Source organism: Chanodichthys erythropterus, chromosome 7 (genome assembly GCF_024489055.1).
Source record: "Chanodichthys erythropterus isolate Z2021 chromosome 7, ASM2448905v1, whole genome shotgun sequence".
In the NCBI taxonomy this organism is placed as follows: Eukaryota; Metazoa; Chordata; class Actinopteri; order Cypriniformes; family Xenocyprididae; genus Chanodichthys; species Chanodichthys erythropterus.
This window is the reverse complement of record NC_090227.1, coordinates 36329255-36342265: the sequence shown is the minus strand read 5'-3', so window position 1 is coordinate 36342265 and position 13011 is coordinate 36329255. Positions and strand designations below refer to the sequence as shown.

The 13011-nt window shown below is 38.3% G+C and overlaps 1 protein-coding gene across 5 annotated transcripts in view; it reads right to left on the bottom strand.

Annotated features, from left to right (window-relative positions):
• The window catches only part of bcar1 (BCAR1 scaffold protein, Cas family member), a 103713-nt gene extending 95443 nt beyond the window's left edge, over positions 1-8270 (bottom strand). For all 5 annotated transcript variants that reach the window (XM_067390413.1, XM_067390417.1, XM_067390412.1 and 2 more), the window contains exon 1: positions 7839-8270. Coding sequence is in view for 3 of the 5 variants with exons in the window: in XM_067390412.1 (XP_067246513.1) it covers positions 7839-7850 (12 nt within the window). In the remaining 2 variants the exon portion in view is untranslated. The remainder of the gene's footprint in view (positions 1-7838) is intronic.
• Between the last annotated feature and the right edge of the window lie 4741 nt (positions 8271-13011).

Sequence of the window (13011 nt, the reverse complement as noted above, 5' to 3'; positions counted from 1 at the left end):
CCCTGGCTCCTGCTCTTTACCTCACTCTTTCACTTAATCATTCATCACTGCCAAGCCACAAGCTGCATTTCAGAGGCTGGTAAATCTGCAGATTGACTGGCCTTAGCTAAAAACTGGACTGGTATATAGCTAAATTGGACTGGGCTAGGATGGGGCTACTGAGTACAACTGGACTGGCCTTAGCTAATCTGGACTGAACTCTGCATGCTAAACTGAACATGACCGGGTTTAGCTAAACTGGACTAGGCTAGGCTTAGCAGAGTACGAATTGACTAGTTACAGCTAAACTGGACAGAGCATGCTAAACTGGACTGGCTTTAGCTAATCTGGACTGAACTCTGCATGCTAAATTGAACCTGACAAGGGTTAACTAAACTGGACTGGACTGGACTGAACTTAGCTGAGCTGATTTCCCTGTTGAAAAAAAAAACAGCGTATGTTTTGAAGCATGACAGCTGGTTTGAGTTGGTTTTTGCTGGTCCTTAGTTGGTCATGAGCTGGTTAAGCTGGTCAAGTGCTGGTCCTAAGCAACTAGCTCCAACTCAGGACCAGCTTAACCAGCTCAAACCAGCTGCCATGCTTTAAAACATACCTAACCAACATATGCTATTTTTTTTCAACAGGGTTTTCCTAGCTAAACTGGAACCAAACAAGACAGGCATACTAAATGAGCTGGACTGGTCTGGTCTGGGCTTATCTGAGTTGAATTGACTGAGTTTAGCTAAATGGACTAAGCTGGACTTAGCTGAGATAAACTGGACTGGGCACGCTAAACTATTCTGGACTGAACAATGCATGCTAAATTGAACCTGAATAGGTTTAGCTAAACTGGGCAAGACTGGTCTGGGCTTAGCAGGGTACAATTGGACTTTTCTTAGCTAAACTGGAACCAAACAAGACAGGCATACTAAACTGGACCTGACTGTATTTAGATGAGCTGGACTGGTCTGGGATTATCTGAGTTGAATTGACTGGGTTTAGCTAAAATGGACTGAGCTGGATTTGGCTAAGATAAACTGGACTGGGCATGCTTAACTAATCTAGACTGAACTCTGCATTCTAAAATGAACCTGACTAGGTTTAGCTAAACTGGACTGGACTGGGCTGGACTTAGCTGAGTATTCATTTGTGCTCCGAATCTTCATGAAGCAGTGTTTTGAAATCGGCCATCACTAAATATGTTTTTTTTTTTTTTTTTTTTTTTGCCGCACCAAAAATATTCTCGTCACTTTATAATATTAATATTGAACCACTGTACTCACATGAACCAATTTAAAATTGTTTTTAGTACCGTTATGGATCTTGAGAGAGGAAGTGTCATTGCTCCCTATGCAGGCCTCACGGAGCCATCGGATTTCAACTAAAATATCTTAATTTGTGTTCCGAAGATTAACGAAGGTCTTATGGGAGTGGAACGGCATGAGGGTGAGTAATAAATGACAGAATTTTCATTTTTGGGTGAACTAACCCTTTAACTGGACTATACTGGATTTAGCTCAACTGGACTGCTGGACTGAGTTTGGTCTTAGCTGAACTGGACTAGTCTAAGCAAATGTTTCTGTCAGGTTCACTTGTAGGTAGAGCTCCCTCCCCCATTCCCATCAAGCAAATACAGTCTAATCTCAGACAGCCCGGTGTGATTGATGGTGCTCCATTAATATGACCACCTCGCACATCAGCCAGTAGATTTACGACAGTGGAGACGGGACGATTTGGCACAGGCAGTGGCAAAAACACAGACACATGCACACAGCTACGCTCGTTCGCTCTTTCTATCTCCTTTTCACATTCACAGCTGCACTATAATGAGGATCCACATCAGGATCCAGCGTCCATCGAGCTGCAAAACAAACACGCACAACACCATCTCTCTCTTTGTCTACAAACACAATCACTCAACACAAAACATGAGCACGAGGCAGGCATATTTTATACATACACACCCAATATAATCTCCATTCACAGATGCAAATACACACACACATATTCTCCCCTCCTCCCCCTCCTAATGCTGACGGAAGAGATTTACAGGGCAGTGGAACAAAAGAGTGGGTTACACCGAGTTCAAATCATCATATGGTGAAAAAGCCCTGCGTTTCATTAGCAACTCAGCACAGCCAAGCCACGTAGACACACATGCACACGACTTAAACAGCAGCATAAACAGAACTCTAGAGAGGGTCCTGTCTGTCTGATACACAAAAAACAAGATGTTACACTTTAAACACCCTGGGGTTAACAGGGGGAAGCTGTGACTTGGTTAGAGGAGACATGTTTACTGTGACTCTTTTAGGTCCCGTGAGGACCGGCATGTGTCCTCCCAACCAGCTGAGAGCGGTCGTCTGCAGGACAGTCAACGCCAGGGTGAGTAAAATGACACCGGCTTTTGAAATCATATGGGGCCTGCTTAGATTTCACACTGAGTATGTCCCCCGCTGCTGTAAATATAACAGCAAAAGAGCTCTGCAACACAAAAGCAAGCAAGCGTACACACGCACACACTGTTAAAAAGAAAGGAAACTAAAATGAAATACAAAAAGAAGCCATATAAACCTTTTGAGTGACAAAAGATGAAGGACCAAGAGAAACAGATGAAGAAGGAAAAATGGATGAAAAGCATGTGAAGCTATATTCACACAAACTACTCAGAGAGTATCTTTTTGGAGAGATCTGTTTGTTTGCCAGTCTGCAGACTTGCACATTATCACTGAAACCACAAATTCCACACGCTGCATTATTTTCCCACACTATATCAGAAAGAGACTCTTTACTATGTGATATTTATATATATATATATATATATATATATATATATATATATATATATATATATATATATATATATATATATATATATATAAGCATATGTGCAACAAATAGGATGGAGAATTGCAATTCGAATTTAAAGGAAGTAGAATGAAAATTAATTAAAAGAAATATATATGGTTAACAGGGCTTACAGACTGAGAGAATGATAGAACAATGGAAATATACAATGAACAATAGATAAACAGAATGAAGGATAGACAGGGACAGACAGAACACTCTTAAAAATAAAGGTTCCAAACTGTTTTTTGCAGCAATGCCATAGAAGGACAGCCATTTTGAATACCCCCAAAAATCCTTTCAGTGAACAGTTCCTAAAAGAACCATTTTTCTTAATGTGAAGAACGTTTTAAAAATCTAAAGAACCTTTTCCCACTAAAAAGAGTATTTTCTGGAATGGAAAGGTTCCATGGATGTTAATGGATCTCATCATAGAGCCATATATGCCAAAAAAAAGGACCTTTATTTTTAAGAGTGAAGAACCAACGTTAGATAATAGAATGATAGCAAATGGTAGAACCGCTGAGAGAAAGACAGATAAAACGATAGATAGATAAAACGACAGATAGACAGAATGACAGACAGATAGATAGATAGACTACTGAGTTCTGCTTACACAAACACACAAATCAACAGCAGCATGTTGCGATCGATAAAGATCAGCTGAAGAATGTGAGTGGTGTCCACCATAATTCAATTTTCATTTTACATACAACTGCCCGACTCCATACTAAAGACAACATACTGCTGAAAACACACACACAAAGCCTATAACACAATGTAATTTCCCCTTCATTTGTATTCTTATACAAAAATGTGTGCAACGTACCAAGACATAAACGAGAATGAGGAATTTTCACACTCTACACAAAAACTGCATACTGATGCATATGGTATTTACATCAGATGAATATGAAGAGCTGTTTGTCAAAAGACTCCTGAGGTGACATAAACGTTAATATTTACATTCATATTCATCATGTGTTCACCTGCTGCTGCTTCTAGCATTCATATTTTTCTCTTGAGCTGACAGCAATAAACTAATGAGCGTGTCAGCTGGCTTCTGGATTAAGATGCATCCGGTGTAAGAGTGTGTGTACTTGAGAAAAAACGTCCGTCCTTAATCACTAAAAACGGATAAAGATGCCTGCCGGGAGTGGCAAAGCAGGGGCCGCTGATGCGTGACTGCGTGTAGGCAAGAATGTCTATGAGATGAGACACTTACTATGCAAGGACAAGCATGAAGAGTGTGATTTCAGAGAGGGATTTATAGATGTATTCACAAGCACATGTCGCAATCCGCCTTTGGAGTCGTGCTTGTCCATGCATGGCATGTGTAGCATTATACGCTGTTTACTATGAGTTAAGCTGCCAATGAAACTCATATTTGAAAGGTTGGTGGCCTGTAGTTGCCAGGGCAACGCATACATAGCAAAAGGTCGTTATCGGGTGATTGAAATGCGACAGCTCACCTAAGCCAACATTATTAATATGTATGTGGAGTATCATCTATGACAAGCACCAAATGTCAGGCGTCTGAGAGTGATCTAGCAAGCTCGTTCCCTGCTGGCGTCGCATTTAACCTCTCGCGGCAGAACTCTGAGGGACGGCAGGGGGGAATAAGCACAGGCTTGCAGTCGTAGTGTGCGCACTCTGGGAGCCATCCAGGGGACGGGATAAAGATCTAAAGCCGAGGCAAATGACGTTAACAGCCAAACATTAATACCCATCAATATGTATGAAGCTGAGCATGTGTAGAACTCAAACTTATGAATTTATGTATTAAAGGAAGTATGTATGCATCTATACATGCTTGCAGAATTTAATATGCATGGAGATGTGTCTGGACACATGTTGGGAAAGGGTCAGTGGCACAGTGATTTTAATTTTTTTTAACTAAAAAATCATTTTTGGTAACTGAAATAATAAAATAAAATAATGAAATGAAACAATAAAAAAATAAATAAAATAATATAAAATGAATAATAAATAAAATAATGAAATAATGAATAAAATAAAAATAAATAAATAAAACAAAATAAAATGAATAATAATAAATAATAAAATAATTAAATTAAATTAAATTAAATTAAATAAAAATAAGAAAAAATAAAATATAAATATAAGATGAAAAACAAACTTGAAAAATGAAATTTAAGTAATAAAGTTACTGAAATTAAACTCAAAAATAAAACTATATAGAAATAATAATAAAAGATGACAATAAAAATTACACATAAAAAATATCAAATAATAATACAATAAAATAAATATTTTATTTTAAAGGTGCCCAAGAACTTCTTTTTACAAGATGTAATATAAGTCTAAGGTGTCCCCTGAATGTGTCTGTGAAGTTTCAGCTCAAAATACCCCATAGATTTTTTTGAATTCATTTTTTTAACTGCCTATTTTGGGGCATCATTACCTATGCACCGATATATAGGTTGCGGCCCCTTTAATTCCCGTGCTCCCCCTCCCCCGGAGCTCGCGCTTGCCTTGAACAGCATAAACACAGTTCACATAGCTAATCTTTACAAGATGTTTGTCATGCATGCTGCATGCATACATCGGATCATGTGAGTATTGTATTTATTTGTTTACATTTGATTCTGAATGAGTTTGATGGCATGCTCCGTGGCTAAAGCTAACATTACACACTGTTGGAGAGATTTATAAAGAATGAAGTTGTTTATGAATTATACAGACTGCAAGTGTTTAAAAATGAAAATAGCGACGGCTCTTGTCTCCGTGAATACAGTAAGAAACAATGGTAACTTTAACCACATTTAACAGTACATTAGCAACATGCTAACAAAACATTTTTAAAAAAATTCACAAATATCACTAAAAATATCATGGATCATGTCAGTTAATATTGCTCCATCTGCCATTTTTTGCTATTGTTCTTGCTTGCTTACCTAGTATGATGATTCAGCTGTGCACAGATCCAGACGTTCTGCCCTTGTCTAATGGCTTGAACATGAGCTGGCATATGCAAATATTGTTATGTTGAGATTCGCCTATTCTTCTGAGGTCTTAAACAAATGAGATTTATATAAGAAGGAGGAAACAATGGAGTTTGAATCTCAGTGTATGTCATTTTCATGTACTGAACTGAACTCTTGTTATTCAACTATGCCAATATAAATTCAATATTTAATTCTAGGACACCTTTAAATAGCCATTGACTACCATAGTAGAAACAAAAAAATACTATGGAAGTCAAAGGCTACCGTCAACTGTTACCAACATTTATTAAAATATCTTCTTTTGTGTTCAACAGAAGAAATAAACTAATACAGGTTTGGAACAACATGAGGGTGAATAAATGATGACAAAATTTTCATTTTTGGGTGAACTATCCCTTTAAGCCTTTACACTCGTTTGCTTTTCACTTCTCTGTGACATCTGTTGGTCTCAGGTAAACGGAATCACACTGGTTGCGTGGAAAACGAGCCACAAGACAAGCAAACCATACTCTCGTCTTCTTGGTAGAACAGCTGCTGTGATCAAGCTCGATCACCCCGGGCAAAAACAGCAATCTGGCTTCTGTTTGTTGAAAATGGCATGGGACATCAGTACTCATGCGATGCTGAATCTGAACAAACGCGATTCTTTCTAACTGCCATTGAGCGTTATCTTAAACAAAGAGTTAAACTGAGCAAGAGACTGTTTCGTCACTTGGATGGAGCGATTTTATTATTTATTCATAACATCAAGATGCCAGTTCTCCTAAAAACAGCAGTGGGAAAATAGGTAAGCTGCCAAGACATGCAAATTAACCTCATTCCTCCCACAGGGATCTGCAATGATGTTTTGCAGGGCTGCGCATCCTCCATAGCTCTTTATTAGTAATCCACCGACTTCTTCCACTTAACTTCAGCCATGAGGGCAAACATTAAATCTTGTTGCAGTATGTCGAAATGAGATGCCAAAAGAAGCAGGCAGGCGGAACACAGTTCTCACAGGTTGAGACTCGATGGAGAGCTTTTGGAAGAAACAAGTCCAGGATGCAAATACAGATCTTGCCTCAGGGTCAACCATGTTTAATTGTGAATATGCACAGTATTATTATTGATATCTGTTCATCAATTCTTGTACCACAGGTTAAGGCAAATAACACAAAGCATATTTCACAAATTAATCCTATTTTGTGACAGGAACAGTCGAATATGGAACAGTCAAATCTATTAAATACATTGCTCCAGGAGGCCATTTTACACTATCATAGCAAACATGGACAAATCTTAGAAAATGTCAAATTTGAATAAATGATTTACAAAACTAAAAAATAAAATAAAGCTGCAACAAGTTGGAAGGTGAAAGGTCATAACTGGTTCTTTACATACAAGTCACTCATAAAGAGATGGAACACTTTTTCAAAAGTTATTTTTTATAAAAAATATAATGTTATTAAAAAAATGCTTTTGTTTGGTTGGTTGTTTTAGGTAATTTAGGTAAATCCTGAATCAAATACTAAAAACGATAATGTTTTTTTGTTTTTGTTTTTTTCAAAAATTACCTGAATAGAAACGTGAGGTATGTACAGTAGTATGGAAACCTGTCATGAGGAAATTCCGCGTCCTATTTGTGCACTTATTTTTGAACAGCTCATGGACTCCGAGGTTGTGTGTCAAAACCTTGCGCTGCCCATTTAGACCGCATTTTTGGGCATCATTGGCACGCGCACCATTTCGGGCATCATTGGCACGCGCCTACGACGCCCAAAATGCTTTTAGAGGTAGACAGCTCACTCAGCTTTTGACACACAGCTCGTGTATTGTCTTGAGGGAACTACAAAAATTCAGTTCCACTACCGTCCCGAACAGCTGCTTTGTAGCAGCAAATGACCACAGTGTGCATCACCACAGCAATATACCAAGAGCAAGCTGACTATTCTTTCAGACCAGCATCTGTGTGTCCATTAGAATGCATTTAAGTCCCTATCAAGCAGTTCAGTAACTTTTCCACACCGCGATTAATCAGATTAGAGGTTATATTGAAGAACTTACCGGTACAGACATCTTGAGCTCCTTCTTTCAATCCACTACAGAGCTTGATGCTGATTTTAACGGATCAGTTTCTTCCCCTCTGACGGTTTTTCAGCAGAAAACATCAATTTGTGTTGTTAGGATGCTCTCGGAGTCCTTCTATTCCATGTTGTCTGTAGTAAGGGTGCTATCCGCGCCTCGATGGGGTGAGAAGTTTAATGTGAATGTTTCAGATGTGTCTCCGCTCCACCTCTCACGAGCAGCGCTGCGCAGTTTCAGCCCTCCTCTCCAGAGATCTGCTGCTGGGCAGGATAATAAAATGGTTGTTTAAATTAAAACGCTTCTCCTTTTTTTCTCGTTTTTTTGCTTCCGTACAGTAAGGAATGACCTGTCTTTGGTTTGCCTGTATTGCGGTAGTGTACACTGACACTTCATAGCACGGCTCGCGCTCTCTCTCGCTCTCTCTCCCTATGATGGAATCATCAAGTTCTGTTTAAAGGGATAGTGTCCTGTTACCTCACTGTGGACAAACACGGCATGGTTTATATTAATATACGCTGTTAACGGTAAAACGTGTTTACATTATTTGTATTTTCGTGCTACTGACCTGTTTATTGATCTTTATAATGTTTTACTGTCCCTTCTCTCACTGGAAAAACACCTTGTGCCTTACAAAAACACTTAAAGCAATTATACAAATGAATAGGCTACATATACATACATTTTCATGAGCATAATTCATTTTGTAGAGTAGAAAAGTCAGCATGAAACAGCTTTTATTAGGCTAGATGATTTCAGTGCACATCATTATTAAATAAATAAATAAATAAATAAAAATCATGTGCCCTCATAATATTTAATCAAAATAACTTCACCTCCCTCTTGCAATGACATCACTTCTACGAGAAGAGAATGACGTGTTTACTAGCGCAAGGGCGGGGCAACCCGTCACTCACATGAGATCACAGCAATAGCACAACCAATCAATTCCTGACAGATAAAATCAAGCCCCGCCCTTTATTTTTTACAGCACAATAGGGGGAAAAAAGACAATTTTCGTTTTATGCTGACTTTATTTACTAATGCCTTATCTCATGTGAGTCACAAGTTGTTCCAACCTTGCGCCGGAGAACGTCATCAGAGAAGAAAAGAGATGTCACTGGAAGTGGGAGAAGTTATTTTGATTACAAGGGCACATGAATTAAAAAATAATAATAATGTGCACAGATAAATCGTTTATAATAATACCTGCAATATTGCATAAAAACTAATAATTGTTAAAGGGTTAGTTCACCCAAAAATGAAAATTATGTAATTTCTCACTCACCCTCATGTTGCTCCTCACCTGTAAGACCTTTGTTCGTCTTCAGAACACAAATTAAGATTTTTTTTCAGTGAGACCTGCATTGCCAGCAATTTCATTTCCTCTTTCAATGCCCAGAAAGCTACTAAAAACATATTTAAAACAGTGCATGTGACTACAATGGTTCAACCTTAATATTATGAAGTGATAAGAATATTTTTTGTGCACCAAAAAAACAAAATAGCAACTTTATTCAACAATATTTAGTGACGGGTGATTTTAAAACACGCTTCATGAAGCTTCAAAGCTTTACAAATCTTTTGTTTCGAATCAGTGGTTCGGAGCACGTATCAAACTGCCAAAATCACTCTGAAGCACTGATTCGAAACAAAAGATTAGTAAAGCTTCATGAAGCAGTGTTTTGAAATCGCCCATCACTATGTTGTTGAAAAAAGTATTCTCGTTGCTTTATAATATTAAAGTCCCCGTGAACCAGACGTTGTAAACGACTTTTCTCCAGTGTTGTGACATATTTCCAAGTGAAACGGAATATTAAATAGAGGGCAGGTTTTTACTTTAGCGCTCATCCCCTCCATCTCTCGCTCATAGCAGACTAACGGTTGGAGGGGAGTGGTTTAAGCGTTTTCAACCCAAGCCGTCAAACTGACGTCATCAGAGAAGGAACAGCATTCTAGACCGGAAGTGACTTTTCAGATTTTGATTAAAGATTACCACGACAAACGGATTAATTTTTCAGCACAAGACTAGTAATATAAGCTAACAAAATAAATAGGGTTAGTTTTGATTTCATGATGACTTTAAGGTTGAACCACTGTACTCACATGAACTGTTTTACATAGGTTTTTAGTAGCTTTCTGGGCATTGAAAAAGGAAATGAAGAATTTTTTTAACATATCTTAATTTGTGTTCTGAAGATGAACGAAGGTCTTACGGGTGTGGAACGATATGAGGGTGAGTACTAAATGACTGAATTTTAATTTTTGGGTATACTATTCCTTTAATTTTGATTTCATGGTGACTTCAACGAATGCTTTGTCATTCAGATATCACTGCGACCATCCCTTTATTGTTGAACAAAAATGTGGTAACTATCTTTGGAAAATGTCTGAAATGTTCTGAAAGCCCTATTCACACTGTCAACGACAAATCCATCCTGAAGCATTTGCTGAACATATGCTTGGAAAAGCTACCATATCTGCAGAAATGAGAATGTCTATAGATATCTCTTTGACAACAACAACAACAACTACAACAACAAAAAAAAATAGATTAAGTATCTTAGGCCTATAAAAGTAGAAATTACCCATTAACATGATGAAACCAGCTGCAAACATTCTAGCATTTGACTTTACAAGAAACACCATTAATAATGCAGATTGGCCAAAAGATGCTGATACCAACAAAATGTTTGGCCTTTCAAATTAGCTGATGCTAGATGATGTTCTAGGGGTGGGGATACTAATAAAGATTAAGTATGTCTTCAAAAAAGGTTCAGATTAAACACCAAAAATCTTCTCATCTAATAAAACTCCCTTTAAGGAAAAAACAGTGCGTTATTTGGCAGACAGCAGATAGAAGTATGTGTTGTGGAGGACAATTAGTTTACAAGCAGTATCATTTCCAACGCTCTCACTGACAGCTATGCCATGAGCACTGTGAATGGCTTTTAATTATACGGGGCAGCTGCGTGAAGGAAGTCAAAGGTCCTCTTCTTATCTTCAAATGTCTGTTAAATTGGTGTCATGACACTCCCTCCCTTCATCTGCCAACATTAGCCAATGTTGAGAGGGATAAAATACAGGAAAGAAGACCTTCAGAAGGAAATCTTTTTGGTGGACTGCCAAACCAGTCCACTGTTACAAGGCTGAATTTGCTGCAAAGATGGAGAAAAAAAAACAAACTCTCTCATGGTCTGCAATTGGATATTATCCAAGAGCAAGTCCTTACAGAATCTGCGTGGGCAGAAACTGCAGATTTGGAACGCCCTTCATTTATCAAGTTCTATATATCCACCACCCTCTGCTCATTTATTAAAGGGTTAGTTCACCCAAAATGAAAATTCTGTCATTAATTATTCACCCTCATGTCGTTTTAAACTCTTCGTTCATCTTCGGAAGACAAATTATGATTTTTTTGATGAAATCCGAGAGCTTTCTGACCTCAGGTAGACTGCAACATTATTACCACTTTCAAGGCCCAGAAAGGTAGTAAAGACCTTGTTAAAATAGTCCATGTGACAAAAGTGGTTCATTCTACTTAATGTTATGAAGTGATAAGAATACAAAACGAACGGACTTTATATCTTCTCTTCTGTGTCATTCTCTTATGCGGTTTATGTTCAGCGCTTCCAGGTTCTACACTGTGGCCGAAACAAAGTCCCTTTAAGACAAGTCATTTCACTCGGCGGCCATCTTTGAAACGCCTCTCGGGCATCCTGGGCATCATGCAATCTCTTTGAATGGGGAAACATCAAATTCTCCAAAACTGTTCACCAACCTTGCGATTAAATTTCATATTTGAAATCATCAATGAAATCTAACAACAACCGGCTCATACATTTAGTTTCTAAACGCTCGAATCATGACAAAAAAAACTGTATTTTTCAGGCTGGATCAAGCTAATGCGCATGCGCAGACCTAAATGCGCGTCTCTTCGGAGGCGCGAGTCTGACTGTTTCTATAGAAACCTGTGATTCTAACGGCCGCTGAAGTGACGCGATGACTTTATCAGTCGGCGATTGGCTCCTATTTAGAAGGCGGGACTTATTCCGCCATATTGTGCGTTACACTTTCTCCCATTCAAAACAATACGAGTGACACGTCTTGTGTTATTCTATAGTCTTTGTCCGAAATCAATTAATTCTCTACAATATAGTGTGCGAAAAACAGTACGCCAACAGAGTCCGAATTCATAGTATTCGAAAAACAGTAGGCGAAAAGTCCCGGGATGACCTACTACTTTTGGCAAGATTCTGAAGTGCGCATTCGATGGACACTTTACTATCTCATGAGGCCACGGGAGTGGATTTATGAATGGAGGTGAAGCGACGTAACTGACGCTGGTAGGTCATGTGATAATGACAACATGGCAGATGTAGTACATCCGGATTACACTCATACTACCCACATTCATACTATATAAAACATACTTTTTTTAATGGTTGTGAAGTTCAAATTCAAATGCAGCATGTGTCGGGCTGCTCACGTGAACAGCGTCGGCCAATACTGAGCCGCCATTCTGACATAGAACCCGGAAGTGCCGCACTGTGTTTACTACCTGAACAGCGTCACTTCATAACGTTAAGGATGAACCACTGTAGTCACATGGACTATTTTAAGGAAGTCTTTACTACCTTTCTGGGCCTTGAAAGTGGTAATAACATGGCAGTATATCAGAGGCCAGAAAGCTTACGGATTTCATCAAAAATATCTTAATTTGTGTTCTGAAGATGAACGACATGAGGGTGAGTAATTTTTCAGTGAGCTAACCCTTGAAATATTTTTATAATTTGATTATGTGGTAGTCTCTTTTTAACACATTTTACTCATATTTTTCAGCAAAATCAGTGCCAAAAATGGCAACAACAACAAAAAACCCTGCATATTCCATCTAGGCCTACCCATTACTGATGAATTAGAGAAAAAAAACATGAAAAATATACAAGAATGTTTACAAATGTGCCTTAAAAAAATGCAGCACATCGTACTAACCTTAAAACCAATCCATATAAGTCAGCAAGCAATGTACTGAAAATATAAGGAGGACAGCATTTTATTGAAGCTTACAGAAAGGGAGTAAATACCCAGCAGTGTTTTAAAGCGCCTCTTAACTCTGGTGACCTGGAGGTAAGCGGCATTTGGAACATTTTAG